The sequence below is a fragment of the Solanum stenotomum genome, unplaced genomic scaffold (assembly GCF_019186545.1).
Source record: "Solanum stenotomum isolate F172 unplaced genomic scaffold, ASM1918654v1 scaffold14321, whole genome shotgun sequence".
Lineage (NCBI taxonomy): Eukaryota > Viridiplantae > Streptophyta > Magnoliopsida > Solanales > Solanaceae > Solanum > Solanum stenotomum.
Genome location: NW_026022987.1, coordinates 12,211 through 30,466, shown reverse-complemented (window position 1 = coordinate 30,466; position 18,256 = coordinate 12,211). Strand labels below are relative to the sequence as shown.

At 32.3% G+C, this 18,256-nt stretch overlaps 2 protein-coding genes across 3 annotated transcripts; both read right to left on the bottom strand.

Annotated features, from left to right (window-relative positions):
• Positions 1-4,365: 4,365 nt before the first annotated feature.
• Positions 4,366-11,365, bottom strand: LOC125850151 (dol-P-Glc:Glc(2)Man(9)GlcNAc(2)-PP-Dol alpha-1,2-glucosyltransferase). Of its 2 annotated transcripts, none has more exons than XM_049530042.1 (8): positions 11,142-11,365; positions 10,801-10,889; positions 7,949-8,282; positions 7,122-7,392; positions 5,847-5,984; positions 5,541-5,748; positions 5,014-5,156; positions 4,366-4,873 (listed from the first exon to the last, which is right to left on the bottom strand). In XM_049530042.1, the coding sequence occupies exons 1-8, from the start codon at positions 11,229-11,231 to the stop codon at positions 4,614-4,616; spliced, it is 1,533 nt and encodes a 510-aa protein (XP_049385999.1). In that variant the 5' UTR covers positions 11,232-11,365; the 3' UTR covers positions 4,366-4,613. The 2 variants fall into 2 exon arrangements, with proteins under 2 accessions (XP_049385999.1, XP_049386000.1); XM_049530043.1 differs by having other exon boundaries at positions 7,949-8,241.
• A 690-nt stretch (positions 11,366-12,055) lies between these two features.
• LOC125850152 (actin-71) lies at positions 12,056-13,991 on the bottom strand. Its single transcript, XM_049530045.1, has 4 exons — positions 13,855-13,991; positions 13,375-13,768; positions 12,589-13,202; positions 12,056-12,131 (listed from the first exon to the last, which is right to left on the bottom strand). The coding sequence occupies exons 1-4, from the start codon at positions 13,912-13,914 to the stop codon at positions 12,066-12,068; spliced, it is 1,134 nt and encodes a 377-aa protein (XP_049386002.1). The 5' UTR covers positions 13,915-13,991; the 3' UTR covers positions 12,056-12,065.
• Positions 13,992-18,256: the final 4,265 nt, after the last annotated feature.

The following is an 18,256-nucleotide window of genomic DNA, read 5'->3' as shown; positions in this document are numbered from 1 at the left end:
TAATAACCTGCAAATCATACATGAGAGGTGAATTGCATTAGATAAGCTTTGTGACGAGCTCAATCATATGTGAAAATATGCAAACCCAAGACTTTGTATTTAATTTGGGAGATCATCTGCTCAATTTGCTCGATCAAACTGGTGGTTTATAAAAGTCATACTTGTGACCTATGAAATATTCAGAAAAAAACAGCATATTTGGTTTACTTACGTTAGTAAACGCCTATTATAGTATACAATAATGCATGACTCGTAAAAACAAACTAGAAGCAAAGAAAGAGAAACAAAAGGGAAATAAGTTGACTAAAAGCTAGAAGACAAAAAAGATTGCATTAAGGTTGTCTTGTTCTTTTAGCTTTGTTGATTGGAGGTTTTGTTAGATGATGATGTAATTAACATTAACAATAAATAAATCACCATCGTGTTGGGATGGTTCTCATCATCTCTTCGTAATTAATCAGATGTCTCGTATTTCTATTTTTTGATAAAGAACATTTTATATCTCTTGAAGGATTTACTCTCTGTGAATGTGGATTATTAGTCGGGTCAATGTCAGTGGATAATGGTGTAGCCACATTAAAGTGAATGATAGTCAGTTGAACAACCTTCATCAGAAGATACTAGTGATTTGATATACAATTTTTTTTATGGTCAACAATGTTCAATACTAGTTACCTTTCGTCAATTGCATCTCCTTGCATATTTTGTCCTTCAAATGAGATTGTTTTAATTTTTTACCCTCTAGCAATCAAATTTATACTTAATTATAAATTATTTAGAAATCGAAGTTATATCCGAACATAACTTATGAAATACAATTTAGAAACTGAAGTCATATATGAACATAACTTATACAATATTATAATATGAAAATATAAATTTATGTTCATGAAAAAGTTATTTATTATGCGAAACATAATTTGATAACCAACACAAGATAGAGAAAAAAGTATAAATAACTTTTGTAGCACCACCTCTTATGATAGTTGACTTCGAATATCAGATGGTTAAAATCGAANATAATCAACACAAGATAGAGAAAAAAGTATAAATAACTTTTGTAGCACCACCTCTTATGATAGTTGATTTCGAATATCAGATGGTTAAAATCAAAAGGGGGGAAAAGTGGAGGTTGGGTAGGTTTGGATCAATAAATATTATATGTATACGTTGCATTTACAATAAAATAGGATATACTAACATGAAGGTAGAAAGTCAACTTCTCGAAATAAAAGCTAAAAATAAAAATATTATTATTTGACAGTTGCTTGTGGTTTAGGTATCTCTAAAATCTCGTGATTTTATTAATGAAAGTATAAAAAGATGAAAATAATAAATGTTCAAAGGACAAAGAGGAGTTGGTTTTGATTTTTGGACTATCAACATCACTTATTACCAAATGAAAAATACACTATTGATTTTTTGTGATAATTAGTTGCAAATATCTTGTGAGAAAAGAAAAAGGATAATTAAATCCTTAAAAAAATAGTAGTTGTAAACATTAAGAGGTTGTATGGTTGGTTGAACAAGAGATTTGTTACTATTAGAAATAAAGATTTTTTCAATTGTTGATTTGATGATCGCTAACGCACACAAAATCACTCTCATAACTTTTTTTTTGCAAGTGGAAGGAAAGATAAAATGAGGAAAATGAAGAGCAAAGGGGAGGGAGGATTTACTTGAAATTGACGGGAAATTTGTGCTATAAAACATGATTTTTCACTGAACCAACTGATCATTTGAAAAATACATGGTGAAAACATATTTTCACTAAAATATTTGTTAGTTTCCTAGTTTTTTCGTATGAGAACACTATTATTTTCTATTTTCTCACCAATTCTATCAAAATATACGTGAAAATAGTCACTAAATATTTTTCAATAGAAAATTTTAATAAAAATATAATGTTTTTTTTTAGTAATGTGGGATAAATTTTGGGATTATTTTAATTTTTCTCCTATAATTTTGGTAGTACAACATTTGATTTCTCGATTAGCAATTCTAAGATTGTTTATACCACAATTATAACAATTTTGGGATTTCTCCCAATCATTTTAAGAAGACTAGGTTAAATTTGTAAATGAAATTTATCCAATTTAGACTAAATAGGTATTTATATTTATACCCATATATGATATATCCCATTTTTAATCTAATGAACCAAGCATCTATCAAAAAAGTATATCTACTTATCTAGCTAACCATCATTGTTTAATTTCACATTATATTTTAGAGATAATTAGTTGTTCCTTAAATCATAATGAACACTCAATTTATAATAATTAGTCATCAAAATCACTCAATTTTATTTTATCTTTTACAAGTCATTAAACTTTTCTTAATTATCTTTCATAATCATTCAATTTCGTTTAGTTAGCTTCCCTGATCATTTCAGTCAAAAATACAATTTTTGATATCTATTTAATGACATAACATTTAGGAAAAAAATATTTAAGAAATTAAAATCAATATTTAGAACCTAACCCACCCTAAATTCAACCCAATTTTTAACTCAACCTACTTAAAATGAATTAACTATACAATATATGCCCTTAATAATATTTAACTGAAAGAATACGACGATTCTTCAATTTCTAATAAATTTAAATATTTAACCATCGTATTCTTTTAGTAAAAAAAAAACATTTAAAAAACTTATAAGGTTTAATCATGTCATTTGAGTTAGACTTCATTGTTGTCAATATTAATTATAAAAGGTGTAGGTAATGCAAGATGTGAAGCAATCTTTGACCAAACTAAAATATTAAGAAAAATCACAAATGGAGTTTTTTTTTAAAAAAAAAAATTCCAAAATTGAATAGTCCAATGTGAAAATGATTTATTTGTAATCCAACCATATATGGTTTAGGTTTGTACACACAATTAGTTAATTGAATCAAATAGGAATATTTTGGCAAAAAGGGTCCCATCATTTACTTCCTACTTTCTATATTTGTATGTACTAACGTCATGCAATTAGGTTGTCTTGAAAATTTGTCTAAATTGCTAATTTCTCCGTTTCATATTATTTAACTCATATTTACTTAACATATCCTTTAAAAAAGTATTCCCGTCATCGATCTTTACGTGTCGAATATTTTTTCCATTTTGATTTACTTGTCAAAATTTAATTTGACACACTTATTAAGAAAGCAATGATTAATATAGTGTTTCAAATATATTTACTCACAACATTTTTTAAAGACATTAACTCAATGTTAATGAATTAAGGGTATAATAGAAAAAAAATGTCCTTTTTTGATTTGTTAAAAATAATAAGTAAAAATAAAAATCAAATTTGACAATATTTGACAAGTAAATAAGGATAGAGGAAGTATTAATTTGACCTTCCCCATTAAGGTATATTAATAAAATGATAATTTTGCTGAAATATATTAAAATTTGCTGCATAATTGACTTTTGATAATATTTGATGTTATGAGAGTTTAATTTGACATTTTGATTTATCAGATTTACTGGTTGGTTCGATTTTTGATATCAGGTCATGTCAGAGCTTTTTACGATAAATCATGTGCAATGATTTTTGTAAGATATAAGTTGAGTGAATTTATTAATACAAAATTAAATTTAGTGACTTTACTAAATAATTTCACATACTTCAGTGACATTTTGAATATTAGAAAGGGTCAAGGGGGTTTATTCGAATCTCATTCAATAGAAAATCATACCATTTATATATGATTAAAATTTGTTTTTAGATAAATATTATACATGCAAAACCCCATTAAATTATTCGCATATTTATTTTTTATATTTTAAACTCCTTTAATAAAATTTTTGACTCCATGATATAAGATATAAATACATATCATTCTGTAACCAGATACAATGAATTAATGTAACAGTTAAGCATAAAAAACGTGTAAAGTAATGTCATTTCATTGACTAAAACAAAATACATAGTGAGTACTACTTTTCTTACACAATTAATTCAATTCATACTTAATGTTCAACTTTCAAAGACAACACTTCTTTTAAAAAAAATAAAAAATTAGGATGAAGCGGAGACAATTAACTTGGAATATCCCGTACTAAAATAAGTCATTTTCTTTATTTTTTAAATTTAAAGAAAATATTCTTCGAAACATGAGAAAATTAAAAGCTATTTTCCTCCATTACCAAACACACCCTTAATGAATTAACTTTAATTTGTCCTAATTCCAAATTAGTTGGAATTAGCAATAAGAATTTTCTCTATTCCACTTTGCTTTTGTTTATTTATTCTAGTGGTGGTGGCCTATTGTCTTCGAATCCTGAGTCCACCTTTGCTCTCTGTTACAATCAAACACCATCATATAAAACGACAAAGAGAGAATTATAGAACGAATATGTAATTCCAAAATTAAAAAAAGGAAATGTAATATTATGAACTAGTAAAACAACCTCAATGGTTAAGACACTAGTTTTGATTGAAACAAATTCCTTTTACCACTCATTTTTTATACTAAAAAAGTTCTTGTACAATATAGCATCATTCTACAAAAAAATTATCCTAAACTACATTTCAAAAGTTGAGCAAATTGGGATCTGCAGGTACAGCCAGAACACTGGTGCAGCATATCAAAACTTGTTGAATTCTCCTGAGTATCTTGCTACCATATAAATCTCTGTACACCAGTTTCGTGGACCCAAGAAAATGGACGGAACAAGAACATATATATAGTGAAAATATTAATGGCAACATACAGGATTCCCATCAGAAGCCAACTTCTGTCATCATCAACATGAGAGTGGAGGATCAAGAAAAAGAATGGGATTGTATAGTATCTGAACTCTATAAGTGGAGCTGGAATCAGTGTTGCAGCGGTAGCCAAGAAGTATACCAGTACCCATGTCTTCCTCTGACTTTTAGCTGCAAATAGAGGGAAACAAGAATATGTTTAAAAGAAACTAGAATTACGAACACAAAATTTCTTTTCTTTGATTCCGAGTAGGAGCTAGGGATGTATTGTAGCATGCACAGGTTAGAATAGGACAGAGTGCTTTACTGACCCAAGATATTGAAGATGGATATCCATGAATATACATAGAGTGGAACCAGGAGGTACTTCATTGACCAATGAAATTTGATTACTTTTCTCCACAGATAAAAGGTATAGTGTCGATTGTCAGCAACGAGATAGGGGTGAGCAATGCTGCAATATCAATATATCATGTCACATATATGTATACTACCATTTCCTGGTCACTTGAATGCCAAACTATTGTGTTTCATTCTTGCAAGGAACCAATTATTAGATATCAAATCCAAATCAGAAAAAAAGAAAATGATGTGCATACAGCTAGAATTTATTAGAAATGAACGCCATTATGTATTCAGTATGAAGGAAAACGTTTTCCTTCATACCGAGCACACCCTAAATCTTTGATGCAACATAGAAGAAAGAATGGAAAAATTATATTATAGATTGTATAGCATGACAAAAAAGTGCTGAATTGCACGAAAGAGAGGAAAAGGGACGGGAGGGTATAAGGATGGTGCAACTGAACTTAGAAAATTACAAAGCCATTCATCTAACCTGAAAAAGTGCACTGAAAGGAACCCAACAGCTAATGCCGTGCACAACTGAAAGAAACTGACCAGCTTATTTTTCTTCCAGAATGATCGGGCCAGTGCTGCAGCCTGACCAATTGTGAAGTGCACGGGAGTCACAAACAGCACAGAAATCAAGCTAAAATACATCAATTGTGCAAAATGTGGAGAAACCGTGTGAGCCTCTTTTGCACCTGGATAGCACAAGGATGGGAAAAGAAGTGTGTGCACGCACGGTTAACAAATGGAAGAGACCATAAAGAAACAAAACTACAAAAGTGAGAGTTGGTACCAAGCACTATACTCCCGTTCCAGAAAACAAAGGTGATGAAAGCGGCCATAATTACGAGGTAAGGCCAAAACGATGCAATAATCTCCCACTTAAATTGCCAGAGTCTTGAGATAATCTCACGCACCTCATGAGAGAAATCTGAAAAAGGAATGTAATCTCTTATACACTAAGATGACATATACAAAAGGAACCTAAATCGCATTGCCAACTACTAATATGCAAGAAAGGATAACTATGCATGAGCCCGAACAGCTGACCAGTCTATACCATGCCATTTGACAAGAAAAGCTTACATGTCTGTACCAAGCATAATCAATGGAAGAATTTCTTGTAAATGTGTTTGTGAACATGATAGCCACTCTGGTTAACATTTAATGGATGCTTCAAACATGCGAAGCAAGTTTTCCACATGACACACTTCTCGTAAGAATGTTAGCAGCAAGGAGTGTTCCTTCAGTTTATCTAACTTTGTTTTTAATCTCCTAACAGATCCCCTCAAATCAAAGGGAATTTGGATACTAATTAGAAATACATTATATTTGTAAGAATTTATTAATGCTGGGATCAAAAGCCTAAAATTTGATTTAGTGAGGGTTAAGTGTATTTAGACTAGAACCACAGGTTGTCAAAAGACCAAAATAGCAAGTTTCTCTTGTTAAGTAGTACGTAATATTACCTAACAATTGAAGTAAACTATATCACTAGGGAAATTATTTGTACATCCAAGTAATTATTTCAAGTAATAAGAGTTCCTTTTCCTCCCCCACCAACTTCCATACTCTGGATTGAGGTGTTCTAACAGAAAGAATTTTTTTACAAAAGCACAACCAAAAGTATCTCTGTAGGATGCCAGAACGAGTGGAGTATTTTATTCCCTCATGTCATCCATGGTTACCAGGTTTTTTTACAACAGATAAATTAAATCTTCATGATGCCGATTCGCAAGTAAATCTTTTGGATATTTCACCTCATAAAGAAACGCTTGATAGCTTGTAAAATTAAACTTGATGTATTATTCTGTTTTTTTAAATGTTTTTTTTTTTAACTTGATGTGCTCCAAAATGGTGTTTGATTGTATTGTTTTTATTCAATGTTACTTTAGATCACTGAACAGAAACTACTTATCAAAAAGAAGATGCTATCACATGTCCTACACAACATAAATCGACAGATGCTATCATGTGTCCTAACACAACACAAATGCAGATTAAAAAAAAAACTTGAAACAAGATAAGAAGACAGAACCTGAGGAAGGCACTGACGAAGCAATCGAACCTGAGGAAGGCACTGACGAAGCAATCTTTTGGTGGATAGGAGAGCTAAATGTAGCTGCCTGATTGTGGATTCTGCGCTTTCTCAAGTTAGAGTGTGTTCCAACACCTTGACTCGAGACTGGGAAAGCATCTTTACCTTGTGATTGACTAGAATCAGTCAAATCGGCACTATCCTTCGGCTGATCTAAAATATAGTCTAAAACCCCAGTGCATGCTATGAAAAGGATCCATACGATATTTGTTTGTCGTATCATCACAGCTAAAGCCCCAACCTTCAGATGTATGAACACACTGTTAACTTCTCAATTAGTAAAACAACATGGTCAAATTCAATATCTGATCATTAAATAGAACTATCCATAGCATGCAAAACAATAGCATTAAAGTAAATCAGGCCTGAGAGGAAGATAAATTGTTATAAAGTTAGAACTATAGTTACTGTTTCTTTTATTCTCTCTCCCTCCCCATATTTACTATTGAGTATTGTTATTCTTCTGATACAGCTCAAGTGGAGGCAACAATAAAATACAGTACTCAAAGCACACTGCGGTCTTACATGTGGTATACAGTAATCAGCAATTTGTCAGATGTCAAAATGACATATATCCTTGGAATATGTTTGGTGCATGAATAAGTAAAGTGCAGAATCTATTCTTGGAACAACATTAAAGCTTTCGATTGATATTAATCGCAAAAGTTATAAAGAAGAAAACAATTCTATGACAAGGAATGGGCTATAAAGAGTTTGAATAAAAGTCAACTTTATAACTTTGCTCCCCATTATTATCAACTAGAAAGAATTAGATGGGATTGAGTTGATCCTCTTACCAGGGAACTGAAGAAATATTTCTTCTTAAGACTCATAAGATATGATGCCAGTACAGCAGTTAGCGATGCTACATCTGTATAATAAAGGAAAGTGAAGAACCAGTGAAGGGGATACAATGCAAGGACAACCGTCCGAAGAGTTACTTTTCTGTCAGTAAGAGAAGGTCTGAGGTGGGAAAGTATGTTGTAAACCATCATGCTGCAAAATATAGCCAATACACCATTGCTGGAGCGTACGATGGAAGAGGAACAAGCATCTGAAAACGAAACATCTGCTTTCATAGAGAATATCCCTGGAAACAAAGAAGCAACATAGGCAAGTGAAACAATGTACCTGCAAAAGTTTTAAATTATTTGCATTAAATTCCCTTATCAGTTAAATCTATAGTGTTTTTTCAACTGAATCATCTTAGAGAACATTTCTTTTCATATCTAACATGGATCAAGGCCATGGCACAATTTATGTGATATCAGCTAGCTCCACTCTTTTATCTGTATCCTTATCTGTTATCTATATCCCTTTTTGTCTTTGAAAAACAAAAGAGACAAATCTGAGAGAATTCCTTTAAATCATTTGATGATGTTCTATAGCATTTAGCTGACATATACTCACTAACATTGAACCACGTTGCCAAAGATCTATTGATTTTTTTGGACCCTCCATCAGTCCATCTCATTTATTATCTTATTTGACCTAGCATATCAGTGATTATTTACTGCAGGAATATGTGGATCCATTGTTGAACTTTCTGTTTATGGAGTTCTTTATTAGAAAGAGGTTCCTTACTGCCATTTTTTTTTGTGAAGTAAGGTTAACCTTACCAAAAAAAAAAGAACTAAAAAAGAAAAATAAGCTGTATTGAGTTAAGTGGATAAGAGAGTCCAATTGTATAAAGATTCCTATTAGAGAAAATAGGCATCACTCAGGGACTGCCAAAAGGGAAAGTGGCACTATCTTTTCGGACAGGGGAACATTGTTCAAAGTAACTTACTGAAATCCCCAGACAATATAACTTAGTTGCAAAAACACTCCTTATATTTCAAAACCAACACTCGGTGCCCCTATATAATGGAAACCCAAAAAAAACTCAAAACTGTGGATGTGGAAAACATAATACCAACTCATGAAGCTAGCCTATGTAGACAAACACTACTATACATATGTACTTATCCTTAATGAATTTTAAGCAGTGTGGGAGTGGATGACAAACTGGAAGGAATGGGTGGAAGAATGGTATGGCTAATGCACCATCTATGTTGCTCGGACCCATCAAATCATGCCTCACCCATGTCGATCCGACACGATTTGGGAATGGATGTGGAATTGCACCATCTATAAAAATAATAAGTAATGTTAGATGGGTGTTAGTAAATTATATTGCTACCACTCCCTCCAATTCATTTTATATAGTGGTATTTGACAGTTTGACTGGGCAAAATGTTGAAGGAAGAAAGAAAGATCGAACCAAAAGTACCCTTAGAACTTGTAGTCCTGACATGCCATTCCATTTCTATGGCTATAAGGGCATCTAATTAAGGGTAGAATATGTAGTTTAAACTAAAAACGAATCAAATATAATATAAAAGTTCCATTCTTTTGAAACAGTCTAGAAGGAAAGAGTGTCATGTAAAATGAAATAAACAGTATTAATTTATTTCCTTTTGGTTTACTCCATCTATCAACTGCACCTTAACGAACTAATTGCAATATGAATCATCTAAATCCAATTCGCTCTAGATGAGCCCATTTTCATTCCAATACTACTTAATCTGTATTTTAAGGCAAATAATGATTTCTCTAAAGCTAAAGACTCTATTAATCTCATACCTATCCTTACACAGACATACAAGTCTTTAAGAAGACTAGAAAGGCTTCTAGCAAAACACCACATCACATGTAAGTCTCTAGCCTTAGTCACAAAGGAGGACAAGGGTAAAGGACAAAATTACTGGAATTTCAATACAGAGTCTACATGCACTAGATTGATATTGTCCTCTTACAAATCATACATAACATACTCATTTTTTGCAACTAGAAGTACATGCAAACAATGAACAGAGAGAACCTCTCCTACCCAAGATTTAACATTCTACTACAACTACTACTGAAATTGGGGTAGGTTGTTTTGAGACCTCTAATTTACTCTATTGGACTTGTTCGCTCCAACATTCAATAACTTGGGGTTCTCTAACACTAGTACACTACAGGTCCTTCTTCATATTTACTCTTTGCATAGACTTTTCCTGTAAGCCACTTTTCTTGATAACTGTGGAGAAAGATTGTAAGACTGGTACCAACTACCAATAACTCATTTATGAAGAAATCACTTGCTAAGTTAAGATCATCAAACAAAGTAAAGCTATACTTAAAAAGAAAAACAATAGACATTTTGCAATCAATTAAAGGAAAAAGACCCATTTGAAGATACATAAAGTGTTCAAGCTCTTGTAAGATTGGGAAGAAGCATGGCATGTGCAATTCCTATTTCCAAGCAGACATGTTTGGTTTCCACCCTAACTAGATCATGTATCTCGCTATTTAGTCGATGTAGCTCTGAACCATAATTTAACACCAAAAAGATCAAGAAACGAATTGACGAAAAGCTCTCAACTTGTAGCCATACAACATATTCCCAACTCATCAGAAAAAATTGACTATATGAAGCTAATACTATAACATTTCATTTACCATATATCAACTCCAAGAGGCCAATGCAACATGTAATTTACTCCCTATTTTACATGCTCTCTGAAGTTACAGTACAAAGCAGGAACAATTTTGACAACACTACCTAAACCAACGACGAAGCAAGTAATCATACGAAACAGAAGAAGAACGAGATAGTACGTACAGCCCCGGAGGGGTGGTGATCATGGGATCCCAACTTCTGAAATTGCCTTTGCAATACTGTTGCGCTTGAGGTATGTGGAATATCTCATCCTGCAAAAACACCCATATCCACATTACACCTCCAACAACAACTACGTAACCAGTGTAATCCCACAAGTGGGATCTCAAAAGATTCAAAATCATCCATATCCACATTACACCTCCAACAACAACAACAACAACAACATATCCCCAGTGTAGTCCCACAATTGGGGTTGTTTCCGATAGACCCTCAGCTCAAAATCCATAGAAGATTATCAAATCAATAAATTACATTCATATTAAACAAGAATACTTGATTACCATGTAAGGTTCAGTGACAATACGATTGACGAGGATGGATACAGCTACTACCCATGAACTTACAATCACTGCTACTGCAATTTTACCCATTTTTTCACCACAATTCTTGTATTCCCTCTTCTTCCTTCCTCTCAAGTTCGGATCTTTCTGCAATTTGGGTCTTCCCTGATACAGAAATTGGGATACCCAAATTCTACAGCAGCTCAAAGTAACGACGTCGTTTAGTTCATGATATGTTTTTTTTTTTTTGGTTAAAAAACCGATAATACTCCTAAATATATTTTTTTCGTTTATTTTTAGTTGTTCACTATATTAAAAATATATTTTCACTTTTAGCATATTAGAAGAAAATATGTATTGTGATAAAATATTCATGTCAACCATTGTTTCTTAAGAGCATGTGAACTACGAAGTACTATCTGGACAAGTAAAAGTAAACGAAAAGTGTATTTAAGAAACTATTTTGAATATATTGTATAATTTAATGACCTTTTAAGATGGATTTGCAACTACCAAACTCTTTTACGATTCCTAACCATTTAATAAAATATTAATGTCTATAATTTTTCATAAGTGTCATTGGACTTTACCATTCACATATATGTAGAGAGTAAAAATGTACACCAACTTTATTCCTATTTTTATGCAATAACACTTCGTTAAGAAAATAGCTTCAAGGTCTATCACAAATTAATATTTGATGATGTTCTAGACCAGTTACAATTGATTAATACTCCTAGTAAGTAATGAATTAACTCCAACGACCAATTAACCCAAGTGACAAGAAGGGTTGCTCAAATAGTAAGTATTCTCTGTCTCGAATTCAAAGATTATTAGTTCGAGTCACCAAGAAAACAAAAAGAATAGGACTAAAATTGCCATCAGAAACTCAAATGTTGAACCCAGACTCCACATTTGTTTTGATTAGAAGCACTTCCTATGCACAATGGAGGGGCCAGACTCATCATACTCTGCCTTAGCAATCCACATCTACAAATCCAAACAATGATAAATATGTTAGTCATCATCATTATCAACAAAAAGATAAATAACTCAATTAGTTAAAAATCAAACACACATGTATAACAATGAAGGAAAATACCCCTTTTTGGTAGGAGCCCAAAAAAAGCCCATAATGGTTTTCTACGATCCGAATCCAAATTGGTCGAGCTAGTGTAGGTTTCGGGAACCAGGTGGTTAAACCAAAAAAATGAAGGAAAATGCTTCACTTCGGTAGGGTGGGCAAAACCCCATATACTGGAATTTTTATGGCATGAATCCAAATTAGTCGAGCTAGTGGGTTTCGGGAACTAGGTTATTAAACCCAAACAAATGAAAGAAATGTCCCTCTATGGTAGGTCGGGTAAGACCCTCCATAGTGGGGGGTTATTACAGTGTGAATCCAGATTAGTCGAGCTAGTAAAAATAAAGGAAGGAAAATGCTCACCTGTTGGAAGGTACTGAGGGATGCCAAAATTGAACCTCCAATCCAGACACTATACTTCCTTTCAGGGGGAGCAACCACTTTGATCTTCATGCTACTTGGTGCTAAGGCTTGAATCTCCTTGCTCATTCTATCAGCAATGCCAGGAAACATAGTCGAGCCACCACTAAGCACAATGTTCCCATACAAATCCTTTCTAATATCAACATCACATTTCATTATAGAATTATACGTCGTCTCATGAATTCCAGCAGCTTCCATTCCGATCAAAGAAGGTTGATAAAGAACTTCAGGACATCGAAAACGCTCAGCACCAATAGTAATTACTTGTCCATCAGGCAGTTCATAGTTCTTCTCTACAGCAGACCCTGTCTTGGTTGTCTCAAGTTCCTGCTCAAAATCAAGAGCAAGGTATGCCAATTTCTCCTTCACATCCCTTACAATTTCCTTCTCAGCAGTAGTAGTGAAAGAGTATCCGCGTTCAGTAAGAATCTTCACCATGTACTCAGTAAGGTCACGACCAGCAAGGTCGAGACGTAGGATGGCATGAGGTAGTGCATAACCTTCATATATAGGAACTGTGTGGCTCACACCATCTCCAGAATCCAGCACAATACCTGTAAGAAAACATGAATCATATTTGACTACAATTCACTATTTACATCTAGAAAGACCTTTCACTGAAGTGCAGCAAATCATTATAAAAAGGGGGAAAACGATAAAGGAAGAAAACATAGAAGCACGAAAGGCAAATTAACATTCGAAACAAAGAAAGTAAATATATCTTACCAGTTGTACGTCCACTAGCATACAAAGACAGAACAGCTTGAATAGCAACATACATTGCTGGGGCATTGAATGTTTCAAACATTATCTGAGTCATTTTCTCGCGATTAGCCTTAGGGTTGAGAGGTGCTTCAGTAAGCAAAACAGGATGTTCTTCTGGAGCAACTCGAAGTTCATTATAGAATGTATGATGCCAAATCTTCTCCATGTCATCCCAATTATTCACTATGCCATGTTCAATTGGATACTTTAGTGTAAGAATACCACGTTTCGACTGAGCCTCATCACCAACATATGCATCCTTCTGTCCCATTCCTACCATCACTCCAGCATGACGCGGACGCCCAACAATGCTAGGAAAAACAGCCCTAGGTGCATCATCTCCAGCAAATCCTGCCTGGAAGAAGAAAAGATATACAACATCAAATTGTATATTCACAAAGTAGATTAAAAACGATGACATTTGCAAAGCAAATTTGTTACCTTAACCATGCCAGTCCCATTGTCACAAACAAGAGGTTGAATATCCTCAACGTCAGCCATTTTCTAAAACTTTCAAACAAGTAAAAAGTTATCAACAACTGAAAAACAAGGCTAATGAAAACATTTTCCAAATTTTCTATCTCGTCCTTGCCATCCTCTAACCCCCACTCCCTACCCCATTCCAACCTCATTTTGTTTTGATAGATATATATAACCGTTCTTGAGATAATAAGTAAGAAAGTCACTTGTTTTCAAGAAAAGATGTTCTAGGAACACTAATTCATTTATCTCAGAAAGTCATGTTTCTTTTTTATTCTAATTTTCTACAATAAAGAAAGTGATTTTAGAAAATAATAACTATAAAACGTAATGACTGTAAGTTGATTGACTATACGAAAAATCAACCTAATACAGGTTAACACTACTATACAACTTAAAAGTTCAATTTGAATTCCAAAACAATAATTATTATTATTTTGCTATAAATAACAGAAAATCTAATACAATCACAAGAAAATGAACATGTAAAACTAGAAAATTCTTGCGAAATGAAGATTAAATTCATAGTCATTTCAAAAATTTAATTCAAAGGATCGAATCTATTCACATTTCCTATATATAGTTCATATACATGCTTCTACTAAGTATCTATCGTCATTAACCAGAGAGGTCGAAACTGGAGGAACGTTTATCCCAAAGTGGATTTTGTTACAAATTTTGATTAATCGAACCCTAAAATGGATATCAAACTAATGAAAAAAAGACATGCTTCAAAATAAAAACATCATGACATGAACATAAACACGTAAAATAAAAAAACATCATTCTCACCTTTGTTGAACTCTTCTTTCCAAAAAAAAAAAAAATGTAGAAAATAGTGTGATTAAGAAAAAACAAATTCTAAAACTCAAAACATAATTTGGAAATTATTTGGAGATAAATATAAGAGGGAACCGAGAGAGACGCAATGTGTATTGATGATGAGATCCTTTCGCCTTTTTTTCCGACTTTTTTTGTACTAATAATATATTTAATTTCGTTTTCTTTCTTTTTCTTAGCCTTTGACATATTATATTTTTTTGGAAAAATACATAAAAACACCCTTGAACTTGGCAGCAAAACTTACTTTAACACTTCAACTTTACGGGTAATTGTTTACCCCCCTAATCTTATTTCAAGTGAATTTAATATCACCCGAATGACTGACGTGACAAATTTCAAAAACATCAGCGCGTAAATAAAGAAAAAATAAATTACATGGGGCCCTTTTTTCCCCTTTCCAGCCAATACAATTTTTTCCCATTTCTTCTTCTTCTTCCTTGCACCCATCACCCCAAACCCAACTCATTTCTTCTTTTTTTTTTAATTATTTCTTCTTCCTCACAACTTGCACACCCTCTCCTCTCGTTCCTCTATGCATCCTTTATCTCCGATTTTCTCCTTCTTCTAAGTAGTTTATATTTATAATAAAAGAGAAAAATTTCAAATCAAAATAGCAAATCTTTAAAAAATTTCAACTATGATTTGATTAATAAAGAATTAACAAAGTGTCAGAACCTTAAAAAATAATTAATCATCTAACTTTAAACATTACTTATTCTATACCTGGATATGTATTAGGAAGTTAAACAAGAAAATTAACAATAAATCTAAAAAGTTAAGCACACTGATTTTGCACAAATCTGAAAGCGCCATTGTTGATGTAAGTTGAAGCTTCACCTAGCTGAAAAAAGAGATTAATGGAAATAATAATAAATCATTACAAAGTAATGAAAATAGAATGAATTGGTCAGAATTTTAGAGGTTAAGAAATTGACCCAAATGAAATAATGAAGATGATGGGTGAATAGTGAAAATAAAAAATTTTAAAAATGTAGTGAAATAAAAATATAGAAAAAGTATTTTTTTTTCAATTATCCGACATGTCATCGATGTGGCATAGAGCGCTTAAGTGGCGCGCGCGCATTTCACCCATAAGTATGAAACTGGTATTGTATGTGTAAAGTGCTATTAAATTCACTTGAAATAAGTTTAGGGGGATAATTAATTACCCGTAAAGTTAAGGTGCTAAAGTGAGTTTTGCTGCCAAGTTCGAGGGTGTTTTTATGTATTTTCCCTATTTTTTTCCCATTTCAAAGGCCGTTAAGATTTTCTATTGTCAGTAAAAAGGGACAAATTTGAAAATCTATATTTAAGAAGAAAAGGATCAATAACGACGGTGGATGCCATTATAAGAAAATGAGAGGTTATTCCACTATCAAAACAACAAACTATTGAATTGCACCTTTAAACACTATCCAATGTCTGAGCTTGAGGGAAATCTAGATAAAAAAAAGGAATGTTTTGTATTATCCCGTAAGATGACTTACATATTTGCTAAGAAACAAGTCATAATAGAGGAAGAAAAATATCACTACATTATGGAAAGAAGTAATTGCAAATGTCCACCTGATTCGGTATGTGTAATTGTTAGTATTGTAATTCTTTATATTATTTAATCTCCTAAAAAAAAACTCTCATCTTTATGGTCTGTTCTAGTTTTCTATTTTTCTTTTACGGCTAGTTATTGTTTTTTGAATGTGAAGAACTCTTGATTTTTAGCAATTTGAGGATTTTTAGCCACTCACTTCCTCTTCCATTTTTGTTTTGTGGCCAGAAGAATTAAGTGGGCAAAAGTTTTAATAGTTTGATTTGAATTTCTTGTCATGACAAAAAGACGAAAGAAATAGCACATCTTAAGGCCTGAAAATTCAATACTTGCCTATGATACTTTTTTCAGGAAGTACTCAATAACATTATTTTAGTTGTGTATATGTAGTGATTTTAATTTTATGTAATATTATATCTTTTGTTGTCATAAATAACATTGTATCTATTCTATTTTTCTAGTGATCTCAAATGTCTATCCGGTGGAAAAAAAAAGGTAGTCGATTCGGGCTGCGAGGTTGCTATAGAAAATAAAACTTCCAAAATCTCTCATTATCACTCAAGAACGTTTTGAAGAAGAAAAAGGAAATTCTAGGGAAAATTTCAACATATATTCATAAAAAATCTTCATAAAATCTGATCCTCTATTTTTGTAGTTCGATTTCTAGGCCTAAGAAAATATAATTTTGGCCCTTGGGATGACTTGAATTCATTTTAAGGTGTAAAAAATTCAGATTTATGAGGATTTAAGGGTATAAGACCTTGGCTAATCTCAAGAATATTTGATCTCGATTTATTTACTGCAATTCACATGGAAAAGTCCTGAAATGGGAAGCATATAAAATACCATTATATATGTTGATAATCTCATGCAATGAACATGCTATATGACTTGTGAATTCCAAGGGTTATTGTTCATTGTGATTGTGCATGATTTTTTTGTGATTGCTGGTTGGCTCGGGTACCAAGCCGATACAGGAATACTAACGATTGGTTCAGATACCTTGTCTAATATGATTACTAACTCTAGTTGGCTCGGATATTGTGTTGATACACTAACGTGTGAGTTCCATTAGGGAACCATGTTTACATGTTTTTTTCATAAGTGAGTCAAATTTATTTTTTCATAATACATAAAAGCTCCTGCTCATGTTGAATGTAGAAGAGTTATGCTGCAAAAGCACTTGAGCACTACAATGAGAACAATGTAAAGCTTTACTCACACTTTCCATTATCTTTTTCCTTTTTTTTTTAGAAAACTGATAAGGTTCCTCTAAATTTATTTTAGGGCACTAAAATGAGTTTGACCATATTCTCAAGGACGTTAATGGAGGTAGATGTCAATACTTCATTTTCTATATTACCTTTTTGGTAAAAAATAAGCGAGAATGAATATTTTCAAGCTAAGCTAGTGCGACATATAAATCAATCTTTGAATTTCCCGATTGTTAGGCCAAGGGTAATGAAATTTGCTATACATTCCTTTTTGTTTCTTTACTTTAAATATCCTATAGAATGAATTAACACTTCTTCTAGTGTTGTCTCTGATACAAAACTTAGTCTCCTATATATTTTCTGGCCAAAAATAAATATCATTTTAGAATATCAAAAAGACATTATGTTTTTTGTTCAAGTCTACTATCTTAAAGATATATACAGAGTGTAATTTGAGAAAATATATATAGAGTACCTTAGTCAAATGATCCTCATAATTAATGCAATCATACAGTTTTTATTAAGTAGGTCAAAATCTAAATCACTTATTTGGGATAGGAGGGGGCGATTTATGAACATGGTAAAAAAATATTAGATTAATATGGACTGTAATGGAATTATTGTGATGATCTGTCCACTCTTAATCAGAAATATTAAGTTTGAGACTTCAAGAACAATTTTTTTAATTGAAAGTATCATCTAAAAAATAAATTCTTCAATATGTGAAGCCATATCTAATCAAAATATCATTATCTATTAT

Coding starts and splice junctions, on each gene's coding strand:
- LOC125850151 (XM_049530042.1), bottom strand. CDS start 11,231: ATGGGTAAAATTGCAGTAGCAGTGATTGTAAGTTCATGGGTAGTAGCT. Junction 7,393..7,948: donor AATATTTCTTCAGTTCCCTG/GTAAGAGGATCA, acceptor ATACATCTGAAG/GTTGGGGCTTTAGCTGTGAT. Junction 5,157..5,540: donor CTTTCAGTGCACTTTTTCAG/GTTAGATGAATG, acceptor TTGATATTGCAG/CATTGCTCACCCCTATCTCG.
- LOC125850152 (XM_049530045.1), bottom strand. CDS start 13,914: ATGGCTGACGTTGAGGATATTCAACCTCTTGTTTGTGACAATGGGACT. Junction 13,203..13,374: donor TGCTAGTGGACGTACAACTG/GTAAGATATATT, acceptor GTTTTCTTACAG/GTATTGTGCTGGATTCTGGA. Junction 12,132..12,588: donor CCCTCAGTACCTTCCAACAG/GTGAGCATTTTC, acceptor TTGGATTTGTAG/ATGTGGATTGCTAAGGCAGA.